The 19,956-nt window shown below is 43.6% G+C and overlaps 1 protein-coding gene across 8 annotated transcripts in view; it reads right to left on the bottom strand.

Moving 5' to 3' along the window:
* CSDE1 (cold shock domain containing E1) overlaps window positions 1-19,956 on the bottom strand; it is a 52,122-nt gene that overhangs the window by 21,975 nt on the left and 10,191 nt on the right. For 6 of the 8 annotated variants that reach the window (XM_044288493.1, XM_044288494.1, XM_044288495.1 and 3 more), the window contains exons 3-8: window positions 14,197-14,356; window positions 4,809-4,931; window positions 4,063-4,258; window positions 3,672-3,781; window positions 2,297-2,389; window positions 209-306 (exon numbers count right to left, since the gene is read on the bottom strand). In XM_044288493.1, the coding sequence (XP_044144428.1) occupies window positions 209-306; window positions 2,297-2,389; window positions 3,672-3,781; window positions 4,063-4,258; window positions 4,809-4,931; window positions 14,197-14,322 (746 nt within the window). In that variant the 5' untranslated portion in view covers window positions 14,323-14,356. The remainder of the gene's footprint in view (window positions 1-208; window positions 307-2,296; window positions 2,390-3,671; window positions 3,782-4,062; window positions 4,259-4,808; window positions 4,932-14,196; window positions 14,357-19,956) is intronic. The other 2 variants (XM_044288496.1, XM_044288500.1) reach the window with 2 other exon arrangements.

The raw sequence follows: 19,956 nt of genomic DNA, 5'->3' as shown, positions 1-19,956 counted from the left end.
CAGAGCTTGGCTGCTCTTCATAATCCAGGCCATGCCAATATGCGATCGGGTGGTCAGTGGACCTCTGTTCTGGAGATAAGTGCAGGTCCCATACATTTCAGATACACAGCAACTGGCCAGGCGGCTTTTCAGATGTGCCAGTTCTGATCACACATTGGGCATAGTTATAAGCAGACAGATCTTGCACTCCGGCAAAAAGAAAACTTACTGTTTGTTAGTTTCAATAATAAAATTAATTTTGTCTCCAGTCTCAAGCTGAACATTTCCATCCACATCTTCTGGGGTATAGGTTAGATAAAACACTTCCTGCAGTGGAGAAATAAAGTTACTAATCTGTATGTAGTGAAATGAGCAAGATGAGCAACCATTTAAAAGGGGTTGGTTACCATCAGGGTAAAATAAAGCCAAACAATATGGTACGTGTCAAAATACAAAAATGACATGCTTTTCATCTTACCACATGGTTAAGGAAGTCTACTGTACATAGGCGACACTGCAGAAGTCACAACGTGAAGACTTCCAGCATGCCTCAGGGTCATTTATGTCAGAAGCACCTCAATGATGTGAAGTGTGGGGCAAACCTCTGAACACTTGTGCGACAGGGCTACAGCCCCAGATCTCCGCCTCAAGCTCTTTGTTATATTTTAATCATATATTCCCAATTTTTGCAGTCTGTGTTGCATTTTTTATTTTTTTTTTGCAGATCCATTGTAACCATGCCTGTCCTTGCCTGCAAAACGGACAGGCTCCATCTTTTTTTGCGGGGCTACAGGACATACGGATCGGGACCCATTGAAAAACAGTTCTGCATGCTATCCGCAAAAAATGCGTATCAGATACAGACCAAAAATGTGGTCGTGTGAATGGAGCCTAAGGGCTCATTTCAGACAGCTGTATGCCATCTGCACTTCTATGGGGCCATTTTCTATTCCACGGTTCCGCAAAACAAATGAAACATGTCCTATACTTGTCCGTGAATATCAGGACATGGCCCCATTGAAGTCTATGGGTCGGCAAAAATACTGAATGTTTTTTTTTTTTTTTTTTAACGGACATGCTGAACTGTCCCCCCTCCAAAAATAAAAATCACAACGTTCCGCATACGGCTGTCTGAATGACGCGAGTTGTAAAGATAAGTGCCCAGGTCAAGAATAACAAAAAGCTGCGCTGTTGTACAGGTCCTGGAAGAACAGGAAATTGCCCATGGACATTCCTCGTCACCTGTTTTTTTTGCGATTTTATGGACAGAGATGCGTGCCGATGAGAAAGTCCTTTCTGTAACAATGAGACATTACTGTCCAGACAAAAACTCTGCAGAGCTTCTAATGGAAGTATATTGTAAGCTGTCCATAATCCTGACTGACCCCACCACTGCTTGTGCTAACCTCAACACAGCAGAACTCACTCACAAGCCACCTGGCAAGCAGCGCAATATTACAACTGCCAAGCATGGCAGTTATGGCATTTGTTAGGCTTTCTGTAGCTCATGCTAGGGCATCTTAATCAGCAGTGGTTGTTGTAATGTAATTTGTTTGCCCAAAGTCTCACTTAAAGAGGTATTCTGGTTTTAATGATTACATTTATTTGTGGAGAATAAAAAACTTTGAACATTTTCTATTATAAATTTAAAATTCTGGGTGGACCTTTTCTATCCATACACATATCCATCCCGATAGGAAAAGTGATGGTATGGCCCATATTAGTCCTGTAAAATGCATCCATTGGAGAGCTGGATAAAACTAAACATGGCATTAGTCATGCGAGCCATCGTGTGACCCGGCTTTCAGTGCATAGGTATCAGACAGCAGAAGATGTACACCATATACAGTATTACTACCTGCAGCAGCACCTCATGTCTGGCAGTGCATGGAAGTAGATCTGTTTTTTATTACACTAAACTTTATTAACATGACATCACCTAGAGGCAGGCAGCCATATAATAACCACAAGGTTATTCCAGCACTAGTCCCATGTACTCATCACATGGAAGTGTCTGTGTGCTGGCCCAGCACGTGTACACCATGTAACACTGCTGCTTACTGAATGTCAGTGAACAGTCCATGACTGCGGCCATGCTTCAGAAAGGCTATGGATACATTACACAGGACTGATACATAGGCTATACTATTCTACTAGTTATATATGCAGAAATGTAAATGCATTAGAAAATTGTATAATTTCCTATTATACTATGTGTTACCCATTAGGGGTCTCTATTTAAAATAAGGTACAGAGAATGCCACACTGCAAAATGAAAAATAAAAATTAATCATAAAAAAGGGTCTACAGGACTTACTCCATTACGTTCATAGCACACACTCCCTGAAGGACTCTGGCCTGGGGCAGCCGGGGATTTGCTTTCTAAGTTATGAGGCACGGCACAGACAACCTATTAAGATACAAGAGAACAGAAGAGGGAAGCTTATTGGCTGCAAATCCAAACCAAAATCTGAACTGAAAAATGGACTTAAAGCATGTTTCAGCAGGGTCAAGACATTCTTCATTCAAATGAGGGCTTCGGTGCACTGAGGGTCAGGGCCTAATCTCCCAGTGCACCTCAGCTTTTCAGTGCACAGAAGCCTTTATCTACATATGTAAAGCAAGGTTTTTAATTTGTTCTTGTAGGGCCTCATGCACACGACCGTTGTGTGCATCCGTGGCCGTTGTGCCGTTTTCCGGGTTTTTTTCGCGGACCCATTGACTTTCAATGGGTCCGTGGAAAAAAAAAAAAAAAGTGTGCGCCCACCATCTCCCCCCCCCCCCCCCCTTCCTCTATAGTTAAAAATCGGTGGCACAGTGTGCGCCCACCATCGGCCCCCCCTCTCTCTATAGTAGTAACAACCATTGGTGGCAGTGTGCGGCCTCCCATTCCCCCCCCCCTCCTAAGGCCTCATGCACACTACTGTTGAGATAGAGATAAGATAGAGATATACATCTCATGTCCTATATTCTTGTCCACACTTTGCGGACAATAGGCATTTATATTGCCTGCGCCAGTTCCGTTTCGGCACGGTGTGCATGAGGCCTAACTTCATGAAGTTATTTAGTGATGTCAATACCTGACCACATTTCTGCAGTATGAGGTACTAACCTTGATAGGTACTCAAAATCCAATCAGCGGGGGTCTGACACCTCCACGCTCTGCTGCTCCATGCAGCTATTGGCAGCAGAATTAGCTCTTTGAGCAGAGCCGGAAGCATGGCTTCAAGCTGAAGAGACCATGCTGGGTTAGTGCAGCTTGATCCTTGTCTGTCAACATATGTAACGATGGGGGTCATATGTGCTGATGCAGCTAATGAGTGGCCTTAATGGTGACCTGTCCCCAAGCAGCACATGAGACAGTGATGTTCTGCTTGGCTCACTGGCTGCAAATGCCCCCATTAGTGTGGATGCTGATAGAAGGGGAACGAAGTGCAGTGCAGATATCCTAGGGAGCAGGCAAGTTTATCTCCACAGGTTCCACTGGCTAAGGATGGGATTAATTAAACACCCCCCCAATTTGCAGTCAGTATCACCCACTGCTTGATCAACTAAGTAAGTGTGGGACCACATCTACTAGACATTCATAGCATGTCCTGTGAGCAAGCCATAGATGGCTGGTATACTGCCAAGCTGCCTATAAGAGGAGGAAAACATATGACCATAAGGAGACACCATAATTAGTTACCCACCTGTCCATTGATTCTTTCTTCTGGCATAATTTCAGTTTTGATCTTTACCAATTTAACCGCAATTGGTTTACCAGTACGTCGGTCTGATGACACTTCAAACTCAACATCATCTGCAGAAAAAAAAAAAAAAAAAAAAAAAATAATATTTAAAACTACAAATTTAATCAGCTCATCCCGTAAAAGAGATTATCACAGGTCAGGCTGTTGAAACCCCCAGTGGCCACTGCAAAGAAATTGTACTATAGTTCCAATTTAAATGAATGAGCAGCCAAGTAATACACAACAACCAGTAGTGGGGAGTTGTGATTAATGACAATGGACTCGAGATGTCCATTGGTACAACCCCTTCATACAGAATAAGGAAAAATAAAATATATATATTTATGGGTACCTCCTACTTTAAGTTCTTGCAAGTTTCCATTGTATTGTGAGCAGTGGAAAAATAGTCTAGCTTGACGTTCTGAACACTGAATAAATCCGTAAGATGTTAGCAGTTTCTCGATAATGCCTGTTTCACGAAGTGTTGAAGTACCATTGGGGTACCCATTGTGTCCATTGTTGTGGAGAAGGTTTGGGTCAAAGCTCATCTGATGGGAAAGGAGACATTGTTAGTTTCAACCCCTCTTCAAAAAAGGAATACAAATAAAATAAAAATGCAGTTAAGCGATTTACAACACCATGTTAATATACAGAAAAAAAACAGCACTTCAAGAGAAATAATAAAATGAGGAAAAACTAAAAACAACATCAAAACAGAAACATGGAAAACACGATGATGTGAATGTGGGGCTCCAAGATTTTCCATTTAGTTCAGATTTGTCAAAAAAAAAAGTTACTTTATCTACAGCAGGTCCAAATTAAAGGGGGTCATCAAATTTTGACTACAGTTGGTCAAACTGACACAACCTCCCAAAAAGAAAGCGATCTGGTGGAGACACATAAGCCATTACATGCAACAATATCAAATCTATATATATTTAAAAAAAAAAAAAAAAAAAAAAACACACACACACACAACCAGGAAGCCACACAAGATGCCTAGAGTTAGCCCAGATATTAAACTTAGTATGTTAATACAGAGTAAAGACCTGACGCTGGCAGATACTCATGCTGAGGGCCAACAACTCCCTGACTTACAGATCTCTGATACAGTGGGGTCCTCTTCTGCTTTTTAGAAGTGCATGAGGTGGGACTTACAGGGACTGCAGTAGATGGTGTAAGGGACTCTGATACAGTATAGAGCTTCTCCATCACATACAGCTGGGATAAACAGTTAAATGTAAAAATCAGAAGATGTGCTAACCTAACAAAGGCCAGACAAGAAACAAGGAAAACCTAATACAAGTTTGTCTACTACCTAAAAGATCTCAGTGCATCTTTAGGAAACACTTAGAGAAGCGCTCCTACATCTGGCTGGTTAGTAATGAAGATTTAAAAAAGGCAGGATAGCTCAATTTCTGGAGCCTTTATTGCCGGGTTAGGCCCCATTCACTGCTATGGGGCAGCACGATGTGCTGCCTGGATACAGAATTGAGGACCCGCACTTCCAAGTCTGCAATTCCATTCTGAAAAAAAAATAAAAATATATAGAACATGTCCTATTCTTGTCCGCAATTACGGACAATAGGCATATTCTTTTAGTGTCAGCGATGTGCAGCCCCCAAAATTCGGAACGCACATTGCAGTGTTTTGCGGATCCGTGTGAATGGAGCCTTAACCACTTAAGGACCACAGGTTTATACCCCCCTAGTGACCAGGCCCTTTTTTACACTTCGGCACTCCACAACTTTAGCGGTTTATTGCTCGGTCATGCAACTTACCACCCAAATGAATTTTACCTCCTTTTCTTCTCACTAATAGAGCTTTCATTTGGTGGTATTTAATTTCTGCTGACGTTTTTACTTTTTTGTTATTAATCGAAATTTAACGATTTTTTTGCAAAAAAATGACATTTTTCACTTTCAGTTGTAAAATTTTGCAAAAAAAACGACATCCATATATAAATTTTTCGCTAAATTTATTGTTCTACATGTCTTTGATTAAAAAAAATGTTTGGGTAAAAAAAAAAAAATGGTTTGGGTAAAAGTTATAGCGTTTACAAACTATGGTACAAAAATGTGAATTTCCGCTTTTTGAAGCAGCTCGGACTTTCTGAGCACCTGTCATGATTCCTGAGGTTCTACAATGCCCAAACAGTAGAAAACCCCCACAAATGACCCCATTTCGGAAAGTAGACACCCTAAGGTATTCACTGATGGGCATAGTAAGTTCACAGAACTTTTTATTTTTTGTCACAAGTTAGCGGAAAATGATGATTTATTTTATTTTTATTTTTTTTCTTACAAAGTCTCATATTCCACTAACTTGTGACAAAAAATAAAAACTTCCATGAACTCACTATGCCCATCACGAAATACCTTGGGGTGTCTTCTTTCTAAAATGGGGTCACTTGTGGCGTAGTTATACTGCCCTGGCAATTTAGGGGCCCAAATGTGTGAGAAGAACTTTGCAATCAAAATGTGTAAAAAATGGCCTGCGAAATCCGAAAGGTGCACTTTGGAATGTGGGCCCCTTTGCCCACCTAGGCGGCAAAAAAGTGACACATCTGGTATCGCCGTACTCAGGAGAAGTTGGGGAATGTGTTTTGGGGTGTCATTTTACATATAACCATGCTGGGTGAGAGAAATATCTCTGCAAAAGACAACTTTTCCCATTTTTTTTATACAAAGTTGGCATTTGACCAAGATATTTTTCTCACCCAGCATGGGTATATGTAAAATGACACCCCAAAACACATTCCCCAACTTCTACTGAGTACGGCGATACCAGATGTGTGACACTTTTTTGCAGCCTAGATGCGCAAAGGGGCCCAAATTCCTTTTAGGGGGGCATTTTTAGACATTTGGATCCCAGACTTCTTCTCACGGTTTCAGGCCCCTAAAATGCCAGGGCAGTATAAATACCCCACATGTGACCCCATTTTGGAAAGAAGACACCCCAAGGTATTCAATGAGGGGCATGGCGAGTTCATCCAAATTTTTTTTTTGGGCACAAGTTAGCGGAAATTATTTTTATTTTTATTTTTTTTCTCAAAGTCTCCCTTTCCGCTAACTTGGGACAAAAATGTCAATCTTTCATGGACTCAATATGCCCCTCACGGAATACCTTGGGGTGTCTTCTTTCCGAAATGGGGTCACATGTGGGGTATTTATACTGCCCTGGCTTTTTAGGGGCCCTAAAGAGTGAGAAGAAGTCTGGAATATAAAGGTCTAAAAATGTTTACGCATTTGGATTCCGTGAGGGGTGTGGTGAGTTCATGTGAGATTTTATTTTTTGACACAAGTTAGTGGAATATGAGACTTTGTAAGAAAAAACAAACAAAAAATATATATATTTCCGCTAACTTGGGCCAAAAAAATGTCTGAATGGAGCCTTACAGGGGGGTGATCAATGACAGGGGGGGTGATCAGGGAGTGTATATGGGGTGATCACCCCCCTGTCACTGATCACCCCACTGTAAGGCTCCATTCAGACGTCCATGTTTTTTTACGGATCCACGGATACATAGATCGGGACCGCAAAACACATACGGACGTCTGAATGGAGCCTTACATGGGGGTGATCAATGACAGGGGGGTGATCAGGGAGTGTATATGGGTGATCACCCCCCTGTCACTGATCACCCCCCTGTAAGGCTCCATTCAGACGTCCGTTTGCGTTTTGCGGATCCGATCCATGGATGCGTGAATCCGTAAAACACATTCAGACGTCCGTATGCGTTTTGCGGATCCGATCCATGGATGCGTGGATCCGTAAAACACATGCAGACGTCTGAATGGAGCCTGACAGGGGGGTGATCAATGACAGGGGGGTGATCAGGAAGTCTATATGGGGTGATCACCCCCCTGTCACTGATCACCCCTCTGTAAGGCTCCATTCAGACGTCCGTATGTGTTTTGCGGATCCGATTCATAGATGCGTGGATCCGTAAAACACATACGGACATCTGAATGGAGCCTTACAGTGGGGTGATCAATGACGGGGTGATCAGGGAGTGTATATGGGTGATCACCCGCCTGTCATTGATTCCCCCCCTGTAAGGCTCCATTCAGACGTCCGTATGTGTTTTGCGGATCCGATCCATGCATCCGTGGATCCGTAAAAAATCATACGGACGTCTGAATGGAGCCTTACAGGGGGGTGATCAATGACGGAGGTGATCAGGGAGTCTATATTGGTGATCACTCCTGTCATTGATCACCCCCCTGTAAGGCTCCATTCAGACGTCCGCATGTGTTTTGCGGATCCGATCCATGTATCAGTGGATCCGTAAAAATCATACGGACGTCTGAATGGAGCCTTACAGGGGGGCGATCAATGACAGGGAGGTGATCAATGACAGGGAAGTGATCAGGAAATCTATATGCGTGATCACCCCCTTGTCATTGATCACCCCCCTGTAAGGCTCCATTCAGACGTCCGTATGCGTTTTGCGGATCCGATCCTTTGTATCCGTGGATCCGTAAAAATCATACGGACCTCTGAATGGAGCCTTACAGGGGGGTGATCAATGACATGGGGGTGATCAATGACAGGGGGGTGATCAGGGAGTCTATATGGGCTGATCAGTGGTTTATAAAGGGTTAATAAGTGACAGGGGGGGGTGTAGTGTAGTGTAGTGGTGTTTGGTGCTACTTTACTGACCTACCCGAGTCCTCTGGTGGTCGATCCTAACAAAAGGGACCACCAGAGGACCAGGTAGCAGGTATATTAGACGCTGTTATCAAAACAGCGTCTAATATACCTGTTAGGGGTTAAAAAAAAAAATCACATCTCCAGCCTGCCAGCGAGCGATCGCCGCTGGCAGGCTGGAGATCCACTCGCTTACCTTCCGTTCCTGTGAGCGCGCGCGCCTGTGTGCGCGCGTTCACAGGAAATCTCGGCTCACGCGAGATGACGCCAATTGGCGTTAGCGTAGCCTGGGAGAGCCGCCGCAATGACGCCTTTCGGCGTTAGCGCGGCGCCAAGTGGTTAAAGGGGTTTTCTGAAATTTTTAGACTGATGACCTATCCTCAGGATAGTTGTTTGAGAAGGAACTGGTGCTCCTGTGAGCACCCTGCCTTCTCTCAGCTTTTCCCGAGGCCAGCGACGACCTGTTTATCAGTAACATGGCCTAGGACTGCAAGCCAAAACCCACTTTATCACAAAGTGCCAACACAGCAATTTAACCCGAGTACTACAGTCCATCTTCTATGTACTTTATAATTTAGCTGTAATAGGCTGCCTACATTCAATGCGCTGCTTGTGTCATTCATAGTGCACCCTGGACTGATGAATGGCAGGAAAGGTCTAAGGTATATCAGTACACTATAGACTTCCAGGGTGTGGGTGCACACAGAGGCCTCAGAGTGCTGCCTCTGGCATCCGTGCCGTAGGTTCGCCAACACTGGCCTAGGTGCAGCTCCATGGCTCTGAGCTGCAATACTAACAGCCATACCGCAGTGCTTGGTAAGCTGCAAGGAGGCAGCGAAGCTCACAGGAGCTCTGGTGTATTCGCAAACAGCTGATCGCGCAAGTCACAGTTGTCAGACCCCCACCGATTCAATACTAATGGCTTATCCTGAGGTCAGGGTATCAGTAGTAAAATCTCAGAAAACTCCTTTAAAAGACTGTGGCACAACACGTGACTGGCACTCTGAATTTTAGAGTTTTTGGCTGGACTGTAAGTCACTATCCCTATAAAGCACTCCATGTGTCTCACAAGAACATATACAGAACAGGACTTCTAGCCCAGCCAAAAACGCTGCACGAATCAGAGTCAGAGTGGCAGTCATGGCATGGAGTGGGCAGCTCAGGAATAAAATTTCTCTCCTGCTAGTCTCATCTTACACTACTAACTTTTTTTTTTATAGACCATAGCCTTATAGACCATATGGCACTTCTGTGATGTACAATACCATCTCCACTATACAGAATGTAATGAAATGCATGACCATTTAAAGTAGGAAGCAAACAGTTATAATATGTTCTTGCATTACATATCTGTTCAATGCAGCACTGTAAGTGCCATGCAGAGGTATCACACAGTCATAGCAATTTAAGGTGCCCTAAACTTAGAGGGATTAAGACAAAAACTAAACATCCAGGACTCAAGACACTGAAGGAAACTAGCAGATTTGCACATCTTGTGCTCAGGGCTGTGGAGTCGGAGTCAATTTTGGGTACCTGGAGTCGGAGTCGGCAAAAAATGAACCGACTCCTACTAAATTTTAATTGGAATAAAAAATAAAAAAAGCAAGTTTAAATGTCCAAATTCATAAACAGTTATAATTAATGACTTCTCTACTGTAAGAATAAAGGCCAATGCATGCAGTGCCTCACGTAACCGCAAAACAAACGCGTTCAGTGATGTGAAGCATGCTTTTCATATGCTTCACTATATGGCACGCAATGCACAATTAGGAGTGGCAATACATATACTTTCCATTGTGTTGTGTTCTGATGTTATAGGGAACACAACGCCCATGGTTAGCCTAGCCTCTCACTGATAAGGGATTAAGTAAATATGTGTTTTGCAGGACTAGAGACACTTGTATAAGTGAAGGGAATGGAGGGTCAATAGTTCAAGACTGAAGCTGTAAACCATTGGAAAAACTGCTGTCATTCAGCTAAGGCTATAAAATGTGTAAACTCAGAATGTTATCTTAAACTTTAAACATGACTATGGGATTCTTCTAGGGAAATCATGTTTTAAAATAAATGTCCCTTCCTGGATCCTCCCACTGCCCTATCTTCAGCAGAAGATCAGCACACAAAGGAGAAGGCAGCAGCTTCTGCCCAACTACCTCTGTGCTAGAAGAGCTTAGAAGAACTTCTTTCTTTCCTTCAAGGAATGTATAAAATACATTCGCATATTAAATACAGAGGAGTCGGAAGTACAAAAAACTGAGGAGTCGGAGCATTTATCTACCGACTCCACAGCCCTGCTTGTGCTAATCGATTTAGTTCATAGCATTGCCTTGGCCGGACACCACTGCATCCTCACTGACAACACATAGCTAGGAAAAAAAGTGAGGGTCATTCAACAGCGGTGGAACTAACACTGGGTTCAGACCTGAGCGTTCTGAAAGGAGCGCTCTGTATGCAAACGCCGGTACAATCGCGCATACAGAGACAAGCGAACGCCCATTGTCGCGCGTTCCCGAAAGTCTATGTACGGGAACGCGCAACAAGACGCCCCAAAGAAGCTCATGTACTTCTTGGGGCGTTTTACAGCGCGATCGTACGCGCTGTAAACCGCCCAGGTGAGAACCATGCCGATAGGAGAAACCAATGCTTCCCTTGTTGAGTGTTTTACAGCGCATAGGAACGCGCTGTAAAACGCTCAGGTGTGAACCCAGCCTTAATGTACACAGTAAGCACGATTCCAAGCAACAGAAGTCAGGACCGTGGGATGGACCATTTCGAAAACTGCCTGACCCAGCCACAGCAGCTCCCACCAAAAGTGGTGAGGGACTAGCAAGAAGAGTGCAGCCAGACTTAGATGGGCTGCTACAAAGATTGACTATGCCCCAAAGGAATAGGTCCTCTTACTGTTCAGTAGACCCTCAACCTTCCCCAGCCCCAAGTGTGAATGCTCTAGAGGTAGAAACCTTCTAGGAGGCAAGAGCTCCCCAAGACATCCTTGCCGGTGGACAGGAAACCAGAACAGATGTAGAGGGGAACCTTTTTACATTCTCAGGTTTCCTGTCCTGGATGGAGGTCCTTCTCACATGGGTCCTGTAATGGGCAAGGGGAAACATCTTTAAAAACTATGTATTCTGATATCTCCAATGACCACAGTAAAGAGCAACAGGGAAAACAAAAGCAGTCAAAACCTACCCTGGTGTTCTTAGCAAGTTAAGCATGCACAAGCATCATGGTTTCTGAAGTAGTGAGGACAACTGCATGCCTTGAGGGTACAACTAGGTGGAGTGGCTGTACTGCTCTTAAGCGGACGATTACCGCAGCTGCATCCTATTAACCAATTACCATCACCATTGTTAATGGCCGTGTAGTAAGGAGAAGGGAGAGGTCCTCTTTAAAGGGCTTCCGTCACCCCACTAAACTTTATTTTTTATTTTATTTTTTACTTCTAATCCCTACACTGCGATTTATGCACTAGCAAGTAGGGCGGCTACTTGCTGGTAGCAGCCACATCCACCGATCCTAAAGACGCCCCCTCCGCATGTTGTTTGAAAGGGCCAGGGAACGGAATAGTTCTCTGCTGGCCCTGCCTGCATGCATTCAAAATCTGGCGCCCGCGCCGCAGCTGCACCTGTCTTCAATCGGCGCAGGCGCACTGAGAGGCGGCCTCTCGCTCTGTGCTCCATCCTCAATGCGCCGGGTGTAGATGTGACGTCATTGGCACAGGCGCATTAAGGATGGAACGGCCGCCTCTCAGTGCGCCGATTGAAGACCGGTACGGCCGCGGCGCAGGCACCAGATTTTGAATGCAAACAGGCAGGGCCAGCAGAGAACGATTCCGTTCCCTGGCCCTGTCAAACAACATGCGGAGGGGGGCGTCTTTAGGATCGGAGGATGCGGCTGCTACCAGCAAGTAGCCGCCCTACTTGCTGGTAGCAAGGTAATTTGCATATTTTAAAAGCATGTCTTAAAATCTACTGGACCAAAATGATTAATTAGATTATGTAGGCATAAATTGCAGTGTAGGGATTATAAGTAAACAAAAAAAATAAAATAAAGTGTTTAGCGGGGTGACAGAAGCCCTTTAAAGGGTACTCAGACATAAAATAAACCTTACTAATGGTGCTGCACAGTAAGTCCCACTGTTCTAGTTCTGCAACTGCCATCCCCTCTGGACCAGGGGAGAGGGATGACCCCTACACTCCCATGACTGCTGCAAGCCAATCAATGGCCTCGGCAATCACATGCAGTTCTCCTAGTGTTCACCACAGTTGGCAGAGACCTTGATAGGTGATGTAGACAGGCATTTCATACACCAGTCTTAATAAACTTAGCACTTCTTAGTGAATAATAAGCTTGGCACATTTTGGGCTGTCCTTGCACCAGAAACTGAAATCACATTCACCAATTTCTGGTCCAAATTATGGTAAACCCGTCATCCTGCAGGAGGCCCAAACCGCTTTTCTTAGCACTTTACAAAAAAGTTTCAAGAAGTTTAGAAGTGATCTGACATTCCATATTCTGCTCCATTCACTTTGATACATCATTCTTTTAATTTGAGGGAAGAGTCCTTAGGCCCCCTGCACACGATCAGGATTGCGTGCGGATTTTCCGTGCGGATTTGCGTGCGGAAAATCCGCAACGTAGGTCATGTACATTGTATTCTATGAGAATTTGAAATTCTCAATGCACACGATGCGGATTTTTTCGCGCGGATTTTGACCTGCGGTGCGGATTTTAAAATCCGCGACATGTCAATTAATTTTTTTTTTTCCTGACCGGATTTTCTTAATTCACTTAGTGAAATCCGCATGCGGAAAATCCGCACCGAATCCGCACGCAAATCCGCACCAATTAATGCGGATTGACCGCACGGATTTGCCTGTGAACACCTGCGGATTTCAGTGCGGATTCTCCGCACATGAATCCTGAACATGTGCATGTAGCCTTATGGTCTCACTATCCTTTGAATAGGTTCTTAAGTTTGGGCACCACCTTTAAGTATCCCTTTGGCTAGGATGTACGCTCTTCAATGATTACCAAAGCCTTCTTGAAGTGTTATTCCTACAAGTTACAATACACTAGCACAGAAGGCTTGGCTTTAAGACCTTGTGCACACAACTGCACCCATTTTGCTTTCCTCAAATTGTAGATCCACAAAATACTGATGCGGTCATGGTCCGAATTTTGGGAACATTTTATATTTTTGCGGAGCAAACATACTGCATACTATAGTTGTGGAGCACAAGTTCTGTTCTGGTTTATTCTGCGACTGTCCCATACATCTGATCAGGGACTGCAGAAATTCATACCTTTACAACTAAAAACAACCCTATCCGGGGGAAATGGATCAGATTTTCTACAAATCTGCCACATTTAAAAACTAGTCTACTATTGTATTCCATAACCTTTTGGAGGTATATGGAGGTCCAGCAACCAGATGTCAAAAGAGGCATCCGTTGAGCTACCGCACCCCCTATTGACATGTTCAGTGCATATACAATAAGTGTACATCACAAGTGTGATAACTGTACCAGCATAGCTCACACTCACAACAAAGTAGTCAGAATTCTGGGCAGGGGGGTGGGGAACACTTTAATGAATTTGAATAAAATGATTAGCGACTAAATAAAAATACTTAAGATTAGTAAAAACTTCACACAAAAAAAACCTAGTGGGTAGGGATGAACTAAACAGAAGTGGGATGCACAAAAAAAATAATAATATGAACAAATGAAGTAATGGGGGGAGAGGGGGATAAAAAGCCACCGTTGAAGGCAAACGCCCCATATGGACTAGAGTAGTTAACCATTAGAACTGGAATGGTGAAATAACTTACTGATCGGCCATAAGGTGATAAAGCCAGTCCGACTGGAGATGCATTGCCCAGGTTGGCACTAACGTATGCAGTAGGGGGAGAAGACGGCATGGAAAATTCAACAAATTCTTTCCAGGTGCTTGCCATATTCCTACTCCTGTTTCAACTTAATTTTACAATGCTGCATATAACAAAAATCAGACAAGACAACCTTATCAATTCCAGCGTGGCTGTAAATGAGAAAAAAAGCTCATTGCAAGATGCCAGCCCTAGGAGGTGAAAACAGGTTAGTGGTCTAGACTACGATGGACAGCAATACATGGCATTTAATCCAGTTGTGGATGGGTGCATTTTGACTGTGACAAAGGACAAGAAACACATTCTTTAAGATGTTCACCAATGGACACACATCATGCAAGGCACGTAGTGAACAGTGACATGAACCAGACGACCACCCCACATCCAGGCCATTGGAGAATTCTCACTCAAAATGAGAAGAAAACACTTGAGGTTTTTCACATAACTTGGCACCAGCTTTACATGCACCAGGTGGCAGTCTAGCAATTCTATAACAGATCTCAATCATCTCAGCTCGGACACGTGTCAAACACGTATGTTAAATAAATGAAAGGAAGCAAAAAGAGCCAAGCAATACAGAATACACTATGGGCGGCCATACGCATGCTGCCGGCTGACAGCCATCTCTCCTGCCTCCCCCTATACACATGTTCTGTGCATTCATTCTATAGGGAGACTGGAGAAAGCTGCTGTCACTTCCGGCCGCGGCGTATCTCCAGGAAAAGTCTTAGTTCTGCACGATCCTTCGCGCCCAACATACACATTAACCTGTTGGTGGGTTTGGCAGACAAGACACTAGTGTGTATGGGGACCTTAAATCCAGCGCTGTCATGCGCAATAGACATTTTTTAGATGCCCGATGCATTACAACAAAAAATAACTAAATAAAAATACAGCACACCTCATGTGGCCCCTACAAAGCTAGACAGCTTGAGAGCCACAATGTCACATGTCTACATGTAAAAGCTGGTCCAAAGTATGCTCCAGTGTAACTTATTCTATAAATGTATGACCGCTGGGACCACCACGATCACTACAGCAGGGGTACAGTCTCCAGTCCTTTTGCATGTCAGAGCGTGACTGGAGCCCTAGTTACTCTGCTGTCAGCAGCATGGGCATTGAATGGAGCGAGAGGGTGAATGCTCATCTGTCGCTCCATTCAAACCCCTCACATCACCTATTCTACCAATATCCTGCTCATCTAAGGGACCTAGGGATCAGGTCCACTGATCATAACTGGCTTACGTCTCTTCAGTCACCATTGTGAAGTTTACCATCCATTAAAATTAACAGGGAAAACAAAGCTTCTTCACCCGAAAAGGTATGAAGGTTTCATTCCAAACCTTATGGCGGGGGACCTCAGCCTTGGAATCAGTGGGGGTCCCAGCAGTCAAACATTAACATGTCATATCAAGAGCCAGCTTCTCCAACTGAAGAGCGGTCATATTGGTTACATGAAAGCCTAGATTGAGGTGGCATGGGAACCAACAGTGTGTACAAGCGGGCATGGTCTGAACAGTCTGTAGCAAACTAAGACCGGCAGGTAACCAGAAATCTGTGTCTATTCTTTAGCCCAATAGGACCATGCTCATACAGGGATTGTTGTGCCATAACATTTCTTGACCTATTGTTTGCGACAGGTGCCAGAAAATGTTAAAAGTTAAACTAGCATTTATCCAGGAAGACATGCTGCATATTCTGGAGAGGTTGCCCCAATTAGGCCCCTTCACACATGGCAGAGCTGCACGGACTGGCCAGGCATCTCCATTTTGATATGTACATACATTTTTATATACAAAATCTAAAGAACTAATCCCTGAACTCTGAAAAAACACAGGCCATTAAGATAACCTATGTAATTTGTATGGGTAGAAACATGGATATGGATTTCATTCTATCCCAAAATCAGAGGAAACCTATAAATAAATTCATGAATGGAGGCTTCCTGGCAGACAATGAGATCTGTGGATATCCGAGAAAGGCCTGAGAAGAGGGGTAAACAGCCACGTGCTCAGCCGTCTGCGTAACTCCCATAGAAGGCAATACAGACTGTCTTGAGACAGGACTGCACATGCACAGCCACCCCTCCATGTACCAGTCATCTGGATGTGGCCAGGTGCCATAGGAGGTTGTTCGGGTCCCAAGGAGGAGACCCACAGATATAGAATCAATGTCTAATACAAGCATGAGGGTATCTAGTTAAGATGCCTTCATCTGCAGTGAGTTTAAGAGCATCTGTCAGCAGGAACAAACCCAACAGGTCGGAACCTGCTGATGAGGTGCAGTTAGAGAAAATGAGGCTTATTGCATATGTAAATGAGGGCTTAAGTGCACCAAAGGGCAAGATTCTCCATACACACACCCTCATCTGCATTTGAAGAAAGTGAGTAGGGGAGGTTCATCAAAACTGGTGCAAAAAAATAAAATTAAAATGGTTTAGTTGCCCACAGCAACCAGATTGATCTTTTTCAGAGCCCCTTTGGAAAATGTATGCCTTAGTGACCGCCAATACACCTTTTTACAGCAGTCACTAAGGGCACCCAGTGCAGAGGAGAGCAGGGGCGCTGCTCTCACATGAGAGCCCCACTCCTGCACCAACAGGACGGACTGCAATGGAAACCACCGCATGCAAATGGTAGGGATAGTGCATTGTGTTTTAGAAGCAATCTGTAATAGTCCCCTTGTGGGACTAATAAATGTTAAAAAAAATATATATGCTTTTCCATTGAAAAACCAGCTGAATTATTCTTAGTTGCCACTGAAAAAGACTCAAATGAGAAAAAAAATAAAAATAATCCTCAAAGTCCTCATACAGCTACATAGACTCAAAAAAAGTTAGAGCTCTTAGAAGGGAATGAAAAAATAAAAATAAAAAAATTCAACTTACACGTAATTGGTTAAGAGACAAGAAATTTTTCTAAACTTTGGTTAAGAAGGCCGGGTCAGGTTGAATAATCATTTTATCCTCTAGAATTTTTAGAAATAGCATGCAACTCGCCAACTCTCCTGGCTGTGGCGAGTGCTACTAGTAAAATCATTTTATAGTTAAGATGCTTGATATTGGACGATTCAATGGGCTCAAAAAAGGTGGCTGTGTCAGAGCTCCTAGAACTAGATTCAGATCCCACTAGGGAACTTTCAGGGAAAAAACTGGGGCCATCCCATCTACTGCTCTAAAGAACCTAACTACCCAAGGATCAGAGGCAAAGTTTTCTGCAAAAAGTACTGAAAGGGCAGAAAACTGCACCTTTACTGTATTTTTAGCCAACCCCAAATTCAGCCCTTTTTTGAAGAAATTCAAGAACATAGGAATCGAATCAGGCAGATTTTCAGGATTGATTTTAAAAAAAGTCTATAAAATTCCCTCCATGTCCTGGCATAGATAGAAATAGTCACCGGTTTTCTACTCTTTAAGTGTAGCAATCAGCTTCTGTGAAAACCCCTTTTTTTTTTTATTAGACAGCTTTTAAATTCCATGCTGATAAATGCAGACCCTTTACAGCTGGATGGAAAACTGGACCCTGGGACAGCAGACCCCTATAAGGGGATTCCCTCAGATCGAAGGAACAGAATAGATCTACTTTTTTGTTCTGACGTGAGGCAAACAGGTCTAACACGGGCATGCCACATAATTTTGTGATCATGGAGAAGACGAATTGTTCAAGGACCAGTCTCCCCGTTTTAAATGATACCTGCTCAGGCAGGCCACTTGAATATTTTCTTTCCCTCATATGTATGGCTGAAATATGACTGACATGTCCCTCCAGTTTTTCAACAACCGATTGGCCTCCCACCCGAGGGTAACTGACTTTGTCCCTCCCCCCGGTGATTTATATAGGCTACTGTATGTCAGAGTCCAATTAGGGATTGAGAAGCTTCTATAGCCAATTTCTCTGCCAAAAGCTCTTTCCTGTTGGAGGAAAAAAAAAAAAAAAAAAAAAAAGAGTCTTTGACTCAGTGACCACTGAACCTGGACATGAGCTCCCCACTCCCAGTGGCTCCAATGTTATGACTATCGATCTGGATAGGTCCATGGGACACCTTGTATCAGATTTGGTCTGTCCTCCCAACGGCTAGACTCTCCATTGTTGTTCTTGAGACTTGTAGCATGACATCTAGAACTCCTTCTTGAAGGCCTGTAATTGACGAGAATGTAGCTGAGCCCAACCGACTGCCGGAATACAGGATACTAGGGACCCCCATGACCAACATCACATTCCAAAACAGAGAGGGAGATGCAAGGGATTTTATTTAAGTGGAAATTCTGCTTTTCCTCCGGTAGATAAACCTTCAGAGATACAGAATCTAGAACTAGGCCTAGAAACCTAACATTTTCCCAGCTTTGGTATGGACTTTGTCATTGATCATCCAACCCAATTCCTGAAAGTGCCACCATCTGTACTGCTTCTCTCCAACTGCGATGGGATTTTGCAATTATTAAAAAGTCGTCCAGATACAGCACTAAAATCACGTTCTTTAGTCTTATGAATGATACCATTTCCGCTACCACTTTGGTAAAGAACCTTGGGGCCATAGAGAGGCCAAAGCGTAATGCCTGAAAATCGGAATTGCTGTAGCTGACCTTCCATAAAGACTGCAACTCTGAGAAACTTCTGGAACTTCAGGTGCATTGGAATGTGGAAATAGGCATCTTCCAGATCCATTACTGCCATGAAACAAGGTGCAAACAAAAGCTGTATCATAGTTTTCATCTTTAACTTTTAAAACAAAAAAAAAAAAAAAAAAAATTGTTTAGGACCCTCAAATTGATGATGGTTCTGAAGGAGCTGTCTGGTTTTGGAACTAGAAAAATCCAGTAGAAATATCCTTCTGATAGGACTGGCATTAAAGGGGTTCTCTCATCTCAGACAATGGGGCATATCGCTAGGATATGCCCCCATTGTTTTACAGGTGCAGGTCCCACCGCTGGGACCCGCACCTATAATTCAAAGCAGAGCCCCGAAAGTGAGGGAGAGCAGTTAGAGATTTTCTTTCTATCCGCTGCTTTTTCTAACAAATCTGGGCCAAAGAAATTTACCTCGACAGGGAATACCACATCTCCTCCACTCCAGTTCTTAAGCCAAAGTGCACTACGAGTGGAGTTAGTAAGAGGTGCAGTGTGAGCGCCAAGCCTAACCACATCTACTGAGGCATCAGCCTAAAAGTTAGCTGCCTTCTGTAATGTGGGTAGGGAAAATAAAAACTGCTCCCTAGGACTTCTTTTTAATTGAACCTCTAATTGTTGCAGCCAGAAAGTTATTGTTCCAGCCATCACCGTGGCCGCAATGTTGGGATGAAATGAGGAAGTGGATGCTTCCCCAAAATTCTTCAGGAAGGACTCCGCCTACTTAGCCAAAGGGTCCATAAGAACACCTGTTTTCTCTAAGGGAAGAGAGGATCTTTTAGAAACCTTAGAAATGGCAACATCTATTTTGGGAGCCTTCTTTGAAAGGGTATTTACGTTTAAGTTTTGGAAATAAAAACCTTCCTACATGGTTTCTTCCATTCCCTTTGAATTAGGGAAAGAACACTTATGCACGGAGAAGCATCTACCCTTTTGTTACCCACTTATCTTCCTTAACATCTTCAATGTTCATAGTGGATCTAATAACTTTTAAGAGTCTATCTGTAATCTTCAGGAGGAAAATGCTCTTTCTACAATTTCTTCTTCTGAAGAAAAAAAAATAAATAAAAAAAATAAAT

This window comes from Bufo gargarizans, chromosome 3, assembly GCF_014858855.1.
Source record: "Bufo gargarizans isolate SCDJY-AF-19 chromosome 3, ASM1485885v1, whole genome shotgun sequence".
Lineage (NCBI taxonomy): Eukaryota > Metazoa > Chordata > Amphibia > Anura > Bufonidae > Bufo > Bufo gargarizans.
This window is presented reverse-complemented; position numbering and strand designations above follow the sequence as displayed.